Raw genomic sequence first — 15,837 nt, 5'->3', positions numbered from 1 at the left:
CGGAGCTGGTCGCGGAGGTCTTCCAGAGCAGAAAAAGCGTGGGCCCGTGCACGCGACCCGTTGATTTTCCTCCTGGACAACATCGAGCATTGCAGTAACACCACTCGCATCCGTCGCCATGGCGCCTGTCAAGCCGTCCGTACGGCAGTTCAGCGCGTGTTTTCGGTGCGTGCGCGGCGATGCCACGTTCAATGGCGCGCCTCGCCGCTTCTTCTCCTCCTCGACAGCTGCCCGCGAAGAGCTGCAGACATCCTCGACTCCACCACCTCCGCCTCCGCCCGCCTCCACCCCGGGAGATTCCGCGAAAGATGCGGCCGCACCAAAGGAGACTCCCGAATACATGAAGCAATGGGGTGAATTGGACCCGAACGCTGTGGAGCTGAAGCGCGACGAGCGTCGTCTCATCCGAAGAGAAGGAGTCCAGCCAATTGGGTCTCGACGTCGCCGTGCCATCATCGCTCGCGACTCGGCAGCGAAGGCTGAGCAGATCCCTTTTGAGCAGCTCCCGTACCAATGCTTCCAGGAGGCCCGAAAGGTCTTGCTGGCGGACCGCGAGGAGAAGCTGAAGGACATCAAGACGCAGATCATGAGGATAGAGAATCTGAAGGCTCAGGACCCGGCTGTGAGCGGGGGCGAAGCCAAGAAGGCGACGAGGCTGCGGAGCATGCAGAACCACCTGAACGACCTGATTGTCCTTGCTGACATCAACGACCCAATGGTCAAGAAGAAGTTTGAGGATGGAGAAGGTACGTTGAACAGTGTTTCTCGGACAGATGAACTCGTGCTGATTGGTTGCAGGTGATATGAACAAGCCCATCTACCGATACCTGGCCGATCAGAAGTGGCGCAAGTGGAAGCGTCTCGTTCTCGAACAGCGTGTAGAGCAGTTCAATCTCGTTCCCGATCTCCTGCCCGCCCTCGATCCCATTGCAGATGTCGATCTTGCGTTTGGTCGAAAGAACATACCTATCGGCGATTTCGTCGATTCAGCCATCAGCGAGAACCCGCCGCGTTTGAACGTGCAGACATTTGAGCGAGGCCAGAAGCTGGTCACGGTGGTAGTGGTAGATGCCGATGTGCCCCTTCCGGAGAAAGACAAGCTCACCTACCGGTGCCACTTCATCGCTTCCAATATTCCTATTGCGCCTGACCAAACATCCATCCCGTTGAGTCGCATCCAGCAGCAGTCTCGAAAGACTGAGAATGTGGAAGAGCAGCAAGTAGCGTTGGAGTGGAGCCCGCCGTGGGCTCACAAGGGCGCGCCGTACCACCGCCTAGCTATCTTTGTGTTGGAACAGCAGGACGCGAAGGCACTGAACATCTCACGGATCAAGGCAGAGAAGAGGGACGGCTTCATCTTGCGGAGTTTCGTCGATAGGAACAAGCTGAAGCCCATTGGTGTAACTTTGTTCAGGACCAAGTGGGACGAGAGCATGGAAGGTGTCATGATGAGAAATGGTCTGGAGAAGGAAGTCAACGTTGAATTCAAGCGCAAGAAGATAGAACCGCTTCCGTACAAGAGAAGGACGGAACGCATGCGGTAGTGGAAGGCAAAGCTGCGTGTACGGTAAGCGCGACTGGAAGTGTTCTATAAGTGTACAACACCACATACCTTCAATGTATCATACCATGATTCGGCATTTGTGCTGAGCTGCAAAGTATCGTTCTCTGCGCGGGTATGTTGGACCGGAGTGCTCCTTCCACTAACCGCTCCCCACGCTCCTTCCTATGTCCACAAACCCGGCCTCAATATTTTTCGCTTCGTTTTTCCCCACCACCCTGTCTTTTCTCGCGAACCACGGATGAGCTTTATCTTACTTCGGCCTGTGTGTTGATAGTTTTTCCGTTTGAAACCGCAACCAACTCTACTATGGCTCCACGACCCTCAACCCCAGGCGTGAATCCATTCGCACCTTCCGGTTGTGTACCTCCGACCCAAACAGTTGCTCTCGCCCTCGCCATCGTTAAGGCAACACCTCCAGGGATTCCAGCGAGAGGCCAGTCCGCTGTCACAGTTCTTCAATGGATTCTGACGAATCTAGACTATGTCCTTAAACTTCGAGCACACCTTAAACTTAGACGGCAGATGTTCACCGAGAGTGAACAGAATCGCTACCTCGATCTTGTGTCGTACTGGCAGCAGAGGTGCGAGACTGCCGAGCATGAATGCAAAGAGCTCAACAAGAAAATTGCTAGCCTTGAGCGCAGTGTCCATTGCCTAGGGAATTTAACAGTGCGCCCTTCCAATGAGGGAGAGCAACTTTCCCCCTCACCTTCCAAGAAAAAGGGGCCAACTTCTGCGGCGGCGAAACGACCGAGAAATCACAGGTTGCAGGCAGCGAATCCACCCGCTCCTGATGAGATACTCGAGGACGACCTGCAACTCCTTGAGAAACTTGGAAATCGTAAGTCATGCCCTCTCCTGCCGGCTTGGTAGTCCCTAACTAGCCACACCCAGATGGTACGACGGTAGCGCAACACTACTGGACCGCCCAAAAACTCCTCAGAAGACCTGGAGCCAATGTCGACAGCATCTGCGGCAGTGTTGTAGGAATTGCGAGCGCCTTAGGGCAGATCTTTCCCATCATTGCAAAGAACCACGATCGCCTAGCTGTTCGAACAGTTGACCAGCCTCACCTACGTCACATCGGCCAAAGCAAGTCTGAGCTTTCATGCTTGATGTCCGCGTGCGCAAGAGCATGGACCTTGGTCATCGTGGCTCTTGACAGGCTCGAAGAAGATAGCCCAGGATCACGTCGATCGGGCCTTGTCATCTTCGAGTGTGTGAAGCTCGTTTCCGCGGCACTCGATGCGATCAGACTATCTGCGAGACATGCTGCGTGGAAGAAGGGCAGCAGCTCGGCCCAGGAAAATATTCATGAGTCTATTGGTGCCCGCAGCATAGCGCATCTTCTCGCAACTTTCATCGGTCATCTGGAGAAAGACAGTGGAATCCACCACAAACTGTTCGATGGCATCGCGTATGTCCTGCTTGAGCGTGTCGGTGATCAGCTGTACTACTGCACTTTCGAGCGTGAGCGCGGTGCCACCATCGAAGAGCGAATTACGCCAAAATCAAAATCTACGGACCCACACGAGGTTGCCCGTCAAGCTACAGACGCTGCAGCCATCCGGCTCGAAGTCAAAGCTCTAGTTATCATTTTGGAACGGGTAATGGGGGTCGCCCCTCTGCACTCAAACGAGCAGGTTGCGAAGAAGAGCAAGACTGCGCTTGCTCGAACAGTGAGCCTCAAGAACATTTCATCCACCAGGATCAAACTGAGCTCGCTTGCGCAAGAGCGGCTGCAGAGGACCTTGATCCAATGTACATTCGGCCACCAGGTTGACGACGACTTCAAGGACATACTCACCAAGCCGGTCAGCATGGGACGCGCTCCGCCGGCGCCGAAGGTCACGGATGCAGACGTACCGGAGTGGTACCAGGCGCAGGTTTGGAGGCTCGTGGGCTGGGAGATTCTTGAAAAGGACGGCGAATGGCTGGGTTAATTGGGATGTGAGTGATTCAGGGTACGAAGATGGATGTTCTGAATTGCTTTAAAGGTCTCTCACAGTACCAGAGCGAGAATCGTCTCTTCCGAAAAAATGATAGACCCCGAATCTCACAGAGTTGTTTTGAAGCAAAATTAGTGGCCTCTGCCTAGACTCAGCAGTCGGTAGCTAAAAGCAGGGTGATCATGCCAAGACAAAGCTTCACATGTTTGCTACCATTGTTGTGGGATGTCGACCGCTTGTATCGGGTGGAGGTGGCACTCATCCGGCTAGCACAGTAACATACGCTCTAGGTGCCTTACCCGAGCTTCCGCTTAATATCATCTTCAGTTCTCATGATGAGTGAATAGGTGAATAAATCTAATATGTCAGAGCCAATCACCTGCTTGCAGTAAAAGTTGTAGAAAAAGTGTGAACTGCGCCAAAAACAGATTGCACGGAAGGGTCACGGTTCGAATGTGTTACTCACGCGCGAGAAAAAAAAAAGAAAGAGACAGCACCTCGACAGTACCTGGCTTAGAAGGCCCCTCTAGAAGAGAGACTTGATAATTTTCAGTAAAAGCATCTACCTATGCTAGACTCGCCACCGGAGTTTCTCGAGAAACTTTTCAAATTCTTAAATAACTATTCACCTTCAAAAGCAAGATGCGGGTAGCGAGTGGCCGTTTGCACCCCCGTTGGCGACGTCACTCGTCCGGTCCATCACTCACTCAACCTTTCTCTACTCAGTATCACGACTGACCACCGTGGACCGTGGACCGTTGCCAGCCGACGTCACCCGTTCACTCATTCAACCTCGTTCCCCCACCGACCTATCACGCAACAATTCTGTTCCAGGCAGCAATGGTATTGGGCGACATGAACCTGGTGGGTGCAGCGGTCCGGAAATTCCAACATGTGCTCCGCCGAGCGTCGGATGTCGCTTTCGCTCAGGATGTGTTGGATAGTCTGCAAGGATCCTTTCGGATCCCAAGATAAGAAGTTTCGTTTTGGAAGCCTCGTAGTTACTTGGGCGCATATTTGGGAAAGCCAGTGGATGGATACAGCACAATCGATCTAATGCAAGATGATAGAGCAGACGCCGGGTTTCGCATTAGCGATGAAGGGAGTTGAATACCAAAGCAAAGCGCAGCTTCAGATCGAGGCCTGAGTGAGTGAAGTTCCTCTTTTCCTGGTTAGGGCGTATAACGGCGTCGGGATCACACAAAATAGGTGTCTGGTACGGCATGGAGTTGGATTATGAATCCTTCAGTATCTTGTTTTTGATTTGGAGTAGGACTCACGGTGTTAATAGAAAAAGCACTTGGTGGCTATAATGAGGGAGATGTCAAGGCAAACCGAATATTCGGAAATATCTGCAGATTGGGTCGTTGACTTTGTGGCATTCGACACCTGCGGCAAGTAGCCTTGTCGATGAAAAGAAATTGCATATCGTTGACCCGCTACTAGTAATACATGCGCTGCCACAAAGGGAGCATTTTGATGACGCCCTGCCACTCCTTAACGCTTCCAGAACGCCCACTTGCTTCCCCTCGGAGCCTCATGCTTGATGTCCTCCTCCGCGTTCGACAAGCTTTGCTCGTCAGTCAATCTCGGGTTCCGGATCACGCAGGCGAAGAAGATCAAGATGGCGGAGAGGCAGATCCCGGTGACGCAGAGTAATCGCTGCACGTGCTGGTACACGTCGATTGCGGCATCGCGGTCGGGATCGCCGGGTGGGTGCGTGGCGAGGAGGTCTAGTGGGCTGGCATACCACATCACCGCCTCAGTTTGGTTCGCGATACGGGAACTGAGTTCGCTTGGTACGACTGTGATGTATTAGCATGCTTGAAGAGTGTGGAACCGCCGGTACGTACCTTGGGTCCAGATGGCGCCTGAGACGGTGTTTCCGAGAGCAGATCCGATGTTGTAGCACGCAAGGTAGATACCGGTGATGACAGCAACGTGCTCGTGCTTCGTAGCCGCTTGGATGCTGGCTTGCGCTGGGTACGGGAAGAAGCCTCCAGCAATGCCGAGGAGTACTTGCGCGCCGATCAGGCCGTTGTGAGCAGAGCCCGACACGCCTCCGCGGTAGTGGATGAGCAGCCCGAATGCGACCATGAAAAGGCATGTGCCAAACAGGATGAACGGCTTCAACTGGCGCACCTTGTATACCACGAGACCCAGCAGCGTACCCGTGATGACTGAAGCGAAGCTGTAGAGAGATGTGATGCGCAGCGCCGACTTTGGTGTCTCATTGAAGCCGACAAGGAGCACGGAGTAGAGGTAGTCGCCCTGGCACGTCCAGGCGAAGTTTAGGAACAAAGCAATACCCAGGGCACCCCAGACAGCGCGGTCTTTGAATAAGTGGAAAGGCAGCATGGGGTGCGGTGCACGCCTCTCCCACATAATCCACACGGGGATGCACAGGATGCCGATGACGAGGGGCGCAATGATGTGGGCTTGTCCCCAGGTCGTGCTCTCGCCGCCCGCGAGGGTGAAGGGGACCAATATCAGCCCGAAGACCGTGATGAGGAGGAGGATGCCGATGACGTCGAGCTGCCAGAAGAGGGCTATGGCGATCTTCCTGGGACCGTAGATCTGGTAAGGTGTCTTGTAGTCGTCCAAAGCGCCGGACTTTTTTGCTTTGCGGCCGAGCCAGAGCAGCGAGAGGATGAGTGGGAGGGAGGCAACGGGGAAGATTATGCACCACATGCCGATGCCCCATCTCCATGTCGTAGCGGCGAGGGTTGCGCCACCGACATCGCCCGCGACCCAGGTGTTTATGATGAAGGGGGTTGCGGGGATGTAAGAGAAGAATAGACGGGACCGAAGGGATGTAGTGTCGGCGATAATGACTTCAACTAGCAATAGAAGGGAGGTATAGCCAACCTGGTACAGGAAGGCACCTGCGGCAAATCCCTGAACATTTGTGCAGGATGCTTCGATGATGGTTCCTTTGGTGTTGTCAGTAGGTACAGAAAATCGTGGATACGCCAGTCTTACCCAGAACATAGAAGAAAACAGAGAAGACGATCAGCTCCACACGACCGAACACATCTGCAATCTTCGCTGCGGTAGGCTATACGTGTGAGCTCTTGGTGGACGATTCGATAGGAACATTTCTGACCTGAGCGGCAGCAGCGACAACAGCCCTAACAACGTTGATTGTAGAGAGCAGCGAGTGGTTTCCGAATCCAGAAGTTGCTGTAGGTTGATACGCATAGCGTAGTGTGCCGTCCTAGGCCGCGGGTAAGTATGCGTACCGCACCCCCGGGCTACAGGATCAACTTTACCAGACCATACGCGTAAGCAATGAAGAAAACTCCAATGAAGATAGCGATTCGGTTGCCAGTCGTGATATGCTTGCTCAGCGCCTCAATGCGCGCAACACCGGGTGATTGGGTGCCAATGAGAGGCTGGGATCCGCGTTGCTCATAATCTTCCGGTATTTGGGGCCCGTCGCCTTTGCGAGTAGGGCTATAATCAGACATTTTCCGGGGCTACAGATCGATTCTCCACGTACCAGGGCGAAGTGGACGAGACGCAGGATTGGTGGGCAAGCATACTTTATGTGATTGATAAGATAAGATCTGCCAAGCCCTCCCAGGTGCAGGATTTCTTCGACTTCGGACCCCGCGGAAGAACCTTCATTGGTCTTCTGTTTCAGTAGTGCTACTAGTACAGGACCGCAAAAGTGCAAACCGATATCCGTCGCGCTTGGAATGGCACTAAGAGTACTCAGCCTGGAGAAAATTTGATTTCGTACGATCCGACCGAGTTACGAGCAATGCTAGGGTCCTAATCTGATAACCGTTCCATCAGATTGGCTCGGCTGTCGAATTAACGAAAGAGCTCATGGCGCCACTGGAGGTGTAGCGCTCATGTCTGGTTCGGATAGGCCGACTTGGCCTTGGCCACGGACGGTTGCATCTTTGCCCAGCAACCCTTTGCGAGTACATCCATGGGACCGGTACGTGGTTATACCTGCTCAATGGGGCTCAGGAATGCGCCGCAATGCCGATGGGAGAAGAGATGGATTCTCAGCCTTTCTAGAAGATGACTAAATTACTGCATGATGATGTTGGTGTCATCGAAGCTTGAACACGACCTTAAGCACGGACCCATGCCCAGATGATCCCAAGAGTCAAAAGAAACGAACTGCTCCTTCCTCCGTCAAGTAATGGCACGGGAGACCCTGTACTCCGATATCGCGTACTACTCCTCGGTCGTGCCTGTGTCATACCCGCTATCCTCCTGAAATTCGACGAAAGTCGCCATCTTTCTCCGGAGATAATCGCCGTAAACTATCGAGTCTTCTTCACCTTCTATGGACACTGAACAAACCTCTCCTGGCTCAAAGAAAAACGGAATACTGAAACGGCCAAAACGAGCATCTGCTGCGTCCGGATTTGGTAGTGGAGCTCGCACACGATGCATGGTCGCCTTGAACCGGGATCCTGAGACACGAGCCATCAAATCTCCTATATTCACCACAATTGAGCCAGGGATGTAGGGCGCTGGGATCCATTCTCCAGCTGCATTGAGAACCTCTAGTCCTCCAGTAGCATCTTGATGCAACAGGGTGAGGATGCCGCTGTCCGTGTGCGGAGTACAGCTCAATCGTACCGCTTGCTCTGCGTGTTTAGTTCCGGGGCTGACTGTTTGTGCAACTGGAGGGTAATGTAGCAAGCGCAAGGTACTCAGTGAGTCGTCTATCCATGATGAAAAGAAATTCGGGTCTTTTCCAAGCGGGGCCGCAAGTAAAGAGAGTAAATTTGCAGCGAGCCTTTGGAGCTCGTTGTATATCTGTTCAAGTCGCTCTTGTTTCGCAAAGAGCTGAGCATCAGGCCAGACATTTGATTCTGAAAGATTGATTTTCTGGGCTTTTGCAGGAGTCGCCTTGTTGTGATCTGCTGCAGGGTTCCCAATTTCGAAACCTGCATCATCGGTACGCACAAGTAAGTGTCTTTGCTGGAGTCGTATTACGGGGTGACTTTACCCTCCTTTAGATTGTCTGGTGTCAGGTGCGGTTGAGTTGGGAAATATCTGGGAGGATAAATGACCTGATCGTCTAGATTGGATTCCACATACCCCCTGTAAGTGTTGGTGTGACTTTGACGGAATGACTTCTTTGCGAGCTTCATCTTTTGGCTCAAGGGTAATGCGAAGAAGTCGCGCGAAAGCTCAAAAATTTCATCTTGGCCGAAGCTCAACGGTGCGTTCTTGATGTAGGCAAACCCGGTTGTTGAAAGCGCGTCGTACAGCTTGCGGCTTAAGGCCTGGTGGTCGGCAGTGTCCAAAGTCGAAGCTTTGAGATTGTGGATGTCTACAACAGGAAGTGAGGAGAAAACAGTCGACATTTCGCAGCGAGTAATGAGTTTGTGGAAGATGAGTTTTGCATTGGTGGGTATGATTGCATATAACAAAGAAAGATGTTGCGCAGTCCGGCTAGTCCATCCTGTTTGGGAAGGAAGTCGTGTGCTGCTGATGCGGGGGTGCTGCAATCACCACTCTGCCCTTGACCAGGCGCGTTTTTATTCGAGTGATTGTGCGAAAGTGTGGAAATTGTGCTCATCCTTACGCAAATGGTGGGGTAAGTAGTCCGCCAACTTTCCGATGTGCTGCACTCTCCCCTCTTTGCTCGAGCATGAACTGCAGAACGATCTCGCTAATAAATTCAGCATCGTCATCCGCATCAACATCCTCAAGACCGTCTTGAATCATTTGTTGAGGCCAATTCCCTTTCTCTCCAAACACGTGGATGAGCTCTGTGTTCACGAATCGGTTGAACTCGAAGTGGCCTTGCAAAGTGAGGACGCGCCCAGGAACGTACATTCCTTGTACAGCACAGTGTTGCGTGGCTCCAAACACAATCCATGAGTCTGGAAGCGACTCAGCGGCAGGCAAAACGACATGATCTCCATGTATCATCTGCACACGCAGGGAATCCGGCATTTTTCTCGAAAAGACACTTCCATTTCCTAGCGTCTTACGGAATTTCCCGTTGAGACGAATCTCTTTTACACCCAGCTCGTAGCCATTTGGATCTTTCTGTACATGCACGCCGTACTCTCGCAAAAGGCTTTGGCATATCAACTGGTGTCCAAAGCAGCTACCAAACATCTTGACGTGGTGGTGATTATTGTATACATCCAGTACGTAATCGTTGAGGCGCCGGATCCACTCATCTGCATCATACGATGCAGCTGCAGAACCTGTGATAAGAATAACGTCGATGTCTGCCAAAGAAGACGGGTATTGGAATCCTTGGATATCGTATTCTTCTGTTTCTATTACCAGGTCTGGAGTGAATCGTGAGCCAGCCGCAAGGAGGAGGTCCTCAAACATTTTGCCGTATGTGTTCCATTTTGGCCGAACAGTGGACACTGGCGTGTCGGTGTTGAACATCGCTATACGTAGCTTCGACATGATGGTGAGTTGTATCCTGAAGAAATGTTGAGGTAGCCTTGGTGGTACTTCTTTAACAAGAGTTGTTCACGAAGCGTGACCTGGAGAGAATGCCCGAATTAGGAGATAGCGTTTCCGGGAGTGTAAGTGTCGACATGTGATTGGCTGCTTTAGACGCCTAGCAACAGTTGGTGATTGACAACCGGCTATCAACGGCATGAGCCGATCCAGTACGACAGATGACATCGATTCACAGTCACTACAACAAATTTGTTTTTTACGAAACAGTAAAAAGCAATTTCAAACTTATGGAAAGATTTTAGCACGAGTTGTGACTAGGTCTACTGAACATGTCGCGGTTGGTGAGAAGCGACTCTTTGAGCAGAAGCCTGATGGCTCAATGACAGCGAAGCAGACTGTTTTATTGACAGATATAACTCAGAATAATGCACTGTCCATGAACGCTGTTATTGATGTTAAGGAAATTGACTAATAGGATTCACATGGCAGCCTATCGCTGGCAACCTCTAGGCTATTATTGCAATCTGCCTTGATAACGTTAACCACAATGTGGAGCTTGAGCTTGAATTCAAAACCCTCTTGCAGAAGAGGACAGCAGAGCACGAGGCAAGAACCAAGCCATCGAAGTATGGTGCGCAGATACGAAACTGTTTGATAGGCATGGCACCGTCATCAGGAGTCCAAGTAGCCTAAAAATATCACAATGTCTGTGGATTATAAGTATACCAAAGCTTTTAGTTGCCACACTAGCTTGAGGGCAAAGGCCGGTGCTACGTATCTAATAGCGAACCACGCATCATCTCTGAAGATGCGTCCCATGTCGCACTTCTTTGCCGGCGCCATCAACGAGAAACATCTCAGTTCACACTACCTGGGAGAGGCGAAACGACACATGAACGCACGACTTGAGAGTTTTTAGGTCCCATATTTGCACGGACGAAGCATGAATTGCTTATGTTGATATTGGCCGGCTGCACCTCTGATCGTATTCTCCTCCAAGCAGAACATGCCTCACAACAAATGCATCTTCCTATATCAGGGGCTGACGCAAGAGAATGGAGCCCCAGTGCACACCTACTCCTGCGGTATCTCACTATACAATACAATCACACAATTATAACTTGATAATCTACCCGAATCTCAACAGCTAAGAATACATATTTATTGTCAGCCACTGTGTGTCAACCATCTTGATATGCATGTTCTCGAAATGTGACTTTAATGTATGGATTAAGCATGCTAAACGGTCAATTTGTATATCAACTTGTCGGGTCGCTTTGCCGACAGTATACATCATACTTCCAGGTGATGGAAACGAAGCGAAGAACACAAGAGATTCAGCGCGGGTGCGCGATCACGTTCGATTCGAAGATGCAATTGGCGTGACGAATGTAGGAGAGATCGAGATCGAGATCGATATGAACAAACGGCAGGTAGTTGTTGAAGGGGTCAAAACGGCGGGAAGTTCGAGCTTGGTGTGTGTGCGTGTGTGCGTGTGTGCGGTCCAATCGACGCCATTAAGGGCTACCGGTAACGGTCAGCAATCAACAAGCACCTTCCCTGCGTTCTTCTGCGAGGTCGTTACGAGAACCTCGCCGCGCTGCGTACGGGACTAAAGACCCACATCTAATGGCAATCTGCGATTAGCATAGCGAAGCGTGCAATATGGGTACTAGAACAATTTCAAACTTCGGATCGGGAACAATGGAGTCCTTGCAATTGAGTGGACGCATCGACACTCAAGTGCAGCTTAGGTATGACACTTGTAATAGTTTCAGTCCTCAATATTAGACGTTTTCGATTTATCAGATCATGAGACTTCGACAGTTCAGAGTGGAAATGATTGCATGCTAACTCTATACAGTAGTAAAGGTTGGGTGCTGCGGCATACTTGCCTCTCAAAGCCCCGAGCCGATCACCCTGAGCTCATGTTTACAAGCGCGCCGCCACTTACTTCGTTTCACGCCTATGCTAGCCCTAACGGCCGGATGCTCCCATGGCCGAGAGCGAACCCAAAAGACTTTTGCTCTGATACGTACAACCCATGATCTTTGTGCTCTCGACCATTTGATGCGGCAAGTGTTCACCTTTCCTAATGTCTCAGAAAACTTCTGATTATTTTGCAGTTGCCTGCCGACTTGGTTCCAGGCGTTTCTTCGGAGATTGATGAGGAAATAAATAAGCTCCTAGCTCCACGGGTAATCAGACTTTGCGTCTTTTGGCTGACCGCTGAATATGCTTCGAATGAATCATCTGAAAAAGAACTACGCGACCCCACTTGCACACGTAGCGACCCATAGCGCCCGATCCCGCAGATCCGGATCCGTCTCCGCAGTTGCTGGATGGATCGCGCCTAATTGAGCCCAATAAAGTTCGCCATCAAAACACATCATAGCTTGGGGCACCCGTTAAGCTCTCACATATGATCGTTCAACAATGCCGTCCCATTCTATACCTTGCCACGAAGACACAAAGCATGGTCGTCATGGCTTTCCTGTGGTCTTCCTACTTACAATCTCTACAACTGAGCCATGGCTCTAGTGCATCCCCTGTTCATCCTAGAAGTAATTCGGTGTACACAGACCCAGATTATGGCACCTCCATGCAGGGTCGCTTGGCGTATGGCTTGGTTTCATTCTTCTGCTTGTTCTCCCTGGCCTTTGTCTTGGGTATGCTCGTATGCAGCAGTGTCCGACACAAGCTGATCGCTCCCAGGTATACGCGCGAAGAGATTCGAGAAGAAGAAACTCAAATTCACATGGCTCCTGGTTCATGTACAAACACTGATAGCTCTTGGCCTTGTAATTTCTTCATCTATTCTGGTAGTCACATTCGGGACTACAACGCAAGAGCAATGTTTCTCTGCAATCATGGTATGCGTAGTCTTTTACATCACCGCCAAGATGTGCCTGTAAGTGGAGGTCCCTACGTGTCATACAAATCGAGTGTAGCTTATAGCATTAGGTACATGTTTCTCCTGGAAAGAGCCCATGTCGTCCGAGCGCCGTTCATTCGCAAACGCACCGATGACTGGGTGTGGGTTGGCGGTACAACTTTGATTTGTGTTACCTTTGGCGCAATCTCCATCTGGGGCCTCATTACCCCTCACGCTGAGCTCAGTCTAGACGACGGACAGTGTCGCATCGGATTAGCGAAAGTCCCGGCCTATCTTTTGCTCATTTTCGACGCCTTGATCAATGCCGCCCTCACTGTATTATTCGTCGTTCTCCTTCGCCCTGTCCTAGAGTTCCGCGAGCGTACATCGACTTGCTTCGACGATGGGAATCCATCCCCATCTGTCAACCGTTTTCGTCAAGCTCTGCGGCAGCTGCGATCCTTGGGCTTCAAGGAGGATGAGGGGACGGACAATTTCTCCACCAGCATCAAGATAGTGCTCTGGAAGAATGTCGTCGGCAGCGGCATCACATTTATGGCATCTGCAGCCAATCTCATTGTCTTTTTCTCCGAGAAGGGCAGTCAACTGGCTTCTGTTTGTCTTGTGTCTTGTATGGCTGATGGTACGCCCTGTACCCTCGACTTTGCTAGCTTTCATTGCATACTGACTCGCGTACAGTGACCTGCGGTGCCCTTGTCGTGCACTGGCTTACTATCGGTTCGAACGAGGAGATCCACGTTCCTCCAAGATCGACCCGTTCAAATCATACGCCGTCACTGTCTTCCTCATCAACGATAGCAGCCATCTCAAAACCTGAAGACATTGTAAAGCCGTCCAAGCCAGAGAGCTAAGAGACTCATATGTCGGTAGAAATGGAGGATCATATATACCCTACCTATTTTCAGTCATTTCGGGTCCGGAACATAAGACTCCATTCATCCATGAAAGTTATTGGGACGAGAACGACTCAGCTCCGCCTATTTCTGAATAATCCATTGCAGCCCAAAGCACATCCCCGTCGGACACATTGTAGAGTTAAGATCAACATCCACTCCATTCCACGCTCTCTTGATACCGCCCCTTGGCTAATTCGATCCTGAGGATGCGGTTGATTCACAACCCACGCATCCGCCAAAATCTTATCTTAACATCACTAAGCGTACGAGGTCCCCCGGGCAGCGACGCTGCAAGATCCGCGGTTGAGGCAGTAACCTGCGACGTGCTCGATCCGATACTTTGCATATTAGGATTATCGCGGATGCAGTAGACGTCTTCGCCCGCTGCGAATATGTGCGGGAGGTGCTTTGTGTCGTCGAAGTTGTTGTTCTTATTAGATAGGAAATGCAATCAATCATTCAGTTCAACACTTCTGGTACATGGCGCCCGTGGTGGGTTTTGTCGCGCCGACGACGATCATATTGCGGAGATGACGGGCGCCGGCGCAAAGCCGGCTGGTTAGCCATCTATATTGTTCTGGGCATTGCAGTTGGTCAGCTTGCGTGCGTGTTCTTTTGGTTTTGAAGCAAGAAACTCACGGTGGTGGGCATGTTGCCAATGAAGTCATTGCCCATACCGACTACAAGAACGACACCAGCCTCGTCTAGGAGCTTGAGGTTCTCGTCCAAGGATCGGATCCAGTCTTCGTCAGCTCGCTTCTTGACGGGAGGATCTTGGGATTCGCTTGGGCTGCCTATTCGCCCACTGGAGCCCCCTGGTCTGCTTTTGTGGGGCTTCGGATTGCTTGGGTAGGGGCTAACTGCTGCGGCTTTCCTGGATGACATCGACTTGGACCTCAGCTAGGGGCCAATACCTGTTGAACTTATGTACCATGCCTCAGCTTGCGTCAAACTAATAATAAGGAATGGAGCACTTACAAACTGAGACTAATCACAGCCTTTCCAGGCCTCTTCCTATAAATGTCCTCAAGAATAAGCGAAAGCCCAGCAAACCACCTCGCCCGGCCCTTCTGTTTACCATCTGCCGCTGGTTTAGTCCCAGGCTGTTGGGTTCCCCCCACAGATGTGACCTTGACCAATACGACGTCAGAGTTCTTCGCAACACCATGCACGTTCCTTACTAGCCATCTTCGATAGCATGCAAGTCCCATGGTGCAAGTCGGACTCTTTGTTAGTAGTCTCCGCAGGGAGCGATCGGACCTCTATTCAGTAAACCTTGCACAGTTTCTTGGAGCGGCAACGCTACGATGGCGACGATTGAGTCTCCCGGTGCAAGGTCAGGCGATCCTGATACTTAAGACGTCCGACAATACTGTTTCTTTCGTCTATCATAGCCTCTTAAACAAATCCACCCTCTCAGACGTCAATATCAAGCTGCACTACAAAGCTTCCGTGCACGATTACATGCCCTTAAATTGATTCTGGCGAGGGTCTGATCATTGCCAGTCCCTTCAGTGCCTATCAACCATTATAAGCCGTAGTCAATTCAGAATGAAGGGAGTTTGAGTTTGTGAAATTCATTACTTTTGTTTTATATTTGTTGTCCGGCAACGACAGCATGTATGGTCAACCATCCATGCTCGGCCTACCTATGTCGGCGAGGAAGGCGGTGATACAAATACCTCACCTCCACGTCGATATCATACAAATATCAGTAACATTGTCCGATTGTTTGACCAAGCAGAACCGGAACAAGCCTCAGGTGAAGCTTACCAGGCGCCACGCCGCTCTCCAAGCCCCAATTATTTCTTCTTATACACTCTCCCCTCCTATGACAATGGTAATGGCAAGCCTCTCGGAGCTCAGGCAATTTCGGATAGTTGGAGGAAAACGTGCTGGTGCCAGACTTCGCAGAAAGTTTCGACCCAAGATTCAAGAGAAAACCACGGGGCAGCTCTCCCTTGCGGACCATGGCCAACTTTTGAATCCTAGCGTCGGTGAACTTCAGTGAGACTAATTCAGATATCAAACGGCGTAGGGGATTGTCCTCAGGCGAGTCTTTGAGCGCGACGTAGATCTGAGGAATGGTGTCCACGACCATAGATAGATCATAGGTGCAGTTCT

General features: G+C 51.1%; 6 protein-coding genes across 6 annotated transcripts; 3 read left to right on the top strand and 3 right to left on the bottom strand.

Moving 5' to 3' along the window:
• Positions 1–96: 96 nt before the first annotated feature.
• On the top strand, positions 97–1,736 carry CC84DRAFT_1138345 (PEBP-like protein). The gene is made up of 2 exons (XM_018176189.1): positions 97–746; positions 799–1,736. Exons 1-2 carry the CDS (start codon positions 119–121, stop codon positions 1,542–1,544), a joined length of 1,374 nt encoding a protein of 457 aa, XP_018040477.1. The 5' UTR covers positions 97–118; the 3' UTR covers positions 1,545–1,736.
• A 134-nt stretch (positions 1,737–1,870) lies between these two features.
• Positions 1,871–3,651, top strand: CC84DRAFT_1236227 (uncharacterized protein; the record flags this gene model as incomplete). The annotated part of the gene is made up of 2 exons (XM_018183876.1): positions 1,871–2,405; positions 2,459–3,651. 2 exons carry the CDS (start codon positions 1,871–1,873, stop codon positions 3,505–3,507), a joined length of 1,584 nt encoding a protein of 527 aa, XP_018040476.1. The 3' UTR covers positions 3,508–3,651.
• A 1,202-nt stretch (positions 3,652–4,853) lies between these two features.
• CC84DRAFT_1161114 (siderochrome-iron uptake transporter) lies at positions 4,854–7,050 on the bottom strand. Its single transcript, XM_018177655.1, has 5 exons — positions 6,786–7,050; positions 6,620–6,730; positions 6,496–6,571; positions 5,367–6,446; positions 4,854–5,318 (listed from the first exon to the last, which is right to left on the bottom strand). The coding sequence occupies exons 1-5, from the start codon at positions 6,981–6,983 to the stop codon at positions 5,011–5,013; spliced, it is 1,773 nt and encodes a 590-aa protein (XP_018040475.1). The 5' UTR covers positions 6,984–7,050; the 3' UTR covers positions 4,854–5,010.
• A 174-nt stretch (positions 7,051–7,224) lies between these two features.
• Positions 7,225–8,876, bottom strand: CC84DRAFT_1112080 (putative gibberellin 20-oxidase). Its single transcript, XM_018175309.1, has 3 exons — positions 8,584–8,876; positions 8,492–8,538; positions 7,225–8,429 (listed from the first exon to the last, which is right to left on the bottom strand). The coding sequence occupies exons 1-3, from the start codon at positions 8,850–8,852 to the stop codon at positions 7,708–7,710; spliced, it is 1,038 nt and encodes a 345-aa protein (XP_018040474.1). The 5' UTR covers positions 8,853–8,876; the 3' UTR covers positions 7,225–7,707.
• Positions 8,877–9,000: 124 nt separating this feature from the next.
• Positions 9,001–10,317, bottom strand: CC84DRAFT_465809 (class I glutamine amidotransferase-like protein). Its single transcript, XM_018186387.1, has one exon. It carries the CDS (start codon positions 9,919–9,921, stop codon positions 9,070–9,072), a length of 852 nt encoding a protein of 283 aa, XP_018040473.1. The 5' UTR covers positions 9,922–10,317; the 3' UTR covers positions 9,001–9,069.
• Positions 10,318–12,349: 2,032 nt separating this feature from the next.
• CC84DRAFT_1202646 (uncharacterized protein) lies at positions 12,350–14,165 on the top strand. The gene is made up of 4 exons (XM_018181785.1): positions 12,350–12,590; positions 12,637–12,832; positions 12,886–13,439; positions 13,496–14,165. The coding sequence occupies exons 1-4, from the start codon at positions 12,398–12,400 to the stop codon at positions 13,666–13,668; spliced, it is 1,116 nt and encodes a 371-aa protein (XP_018040472.1). The 5' UTR covers positions 12,350–12,397; the 3' UTR covers positions 13,669–14,165.
• Positions 14,166–15,837: the final 1,672 nt, after the last annotated feature.

Source organism: Paraphaeosphaeria sporulosa, assembly GCF_001642045.1.
Source record: "Paraphaeosphaeria sporulosa strain AP3s5-JAC2a unplaced genomic scaffold CC84scaffold_2, whole genome shotgun sequence".
Classification (NCBI taxonomy): Eukaryota; Fungi; Ascomycota; class Dothideomycetes; order Pleosporales; family Didymosphaeriaceae; genus Paraphaeosphaeria; species Paraphaeosphaeria sporulosa.
Note: the sequence above shows the minus strand (reverse complement) of the source record. Positions and strands in the feature narration are given on the sequence as shown.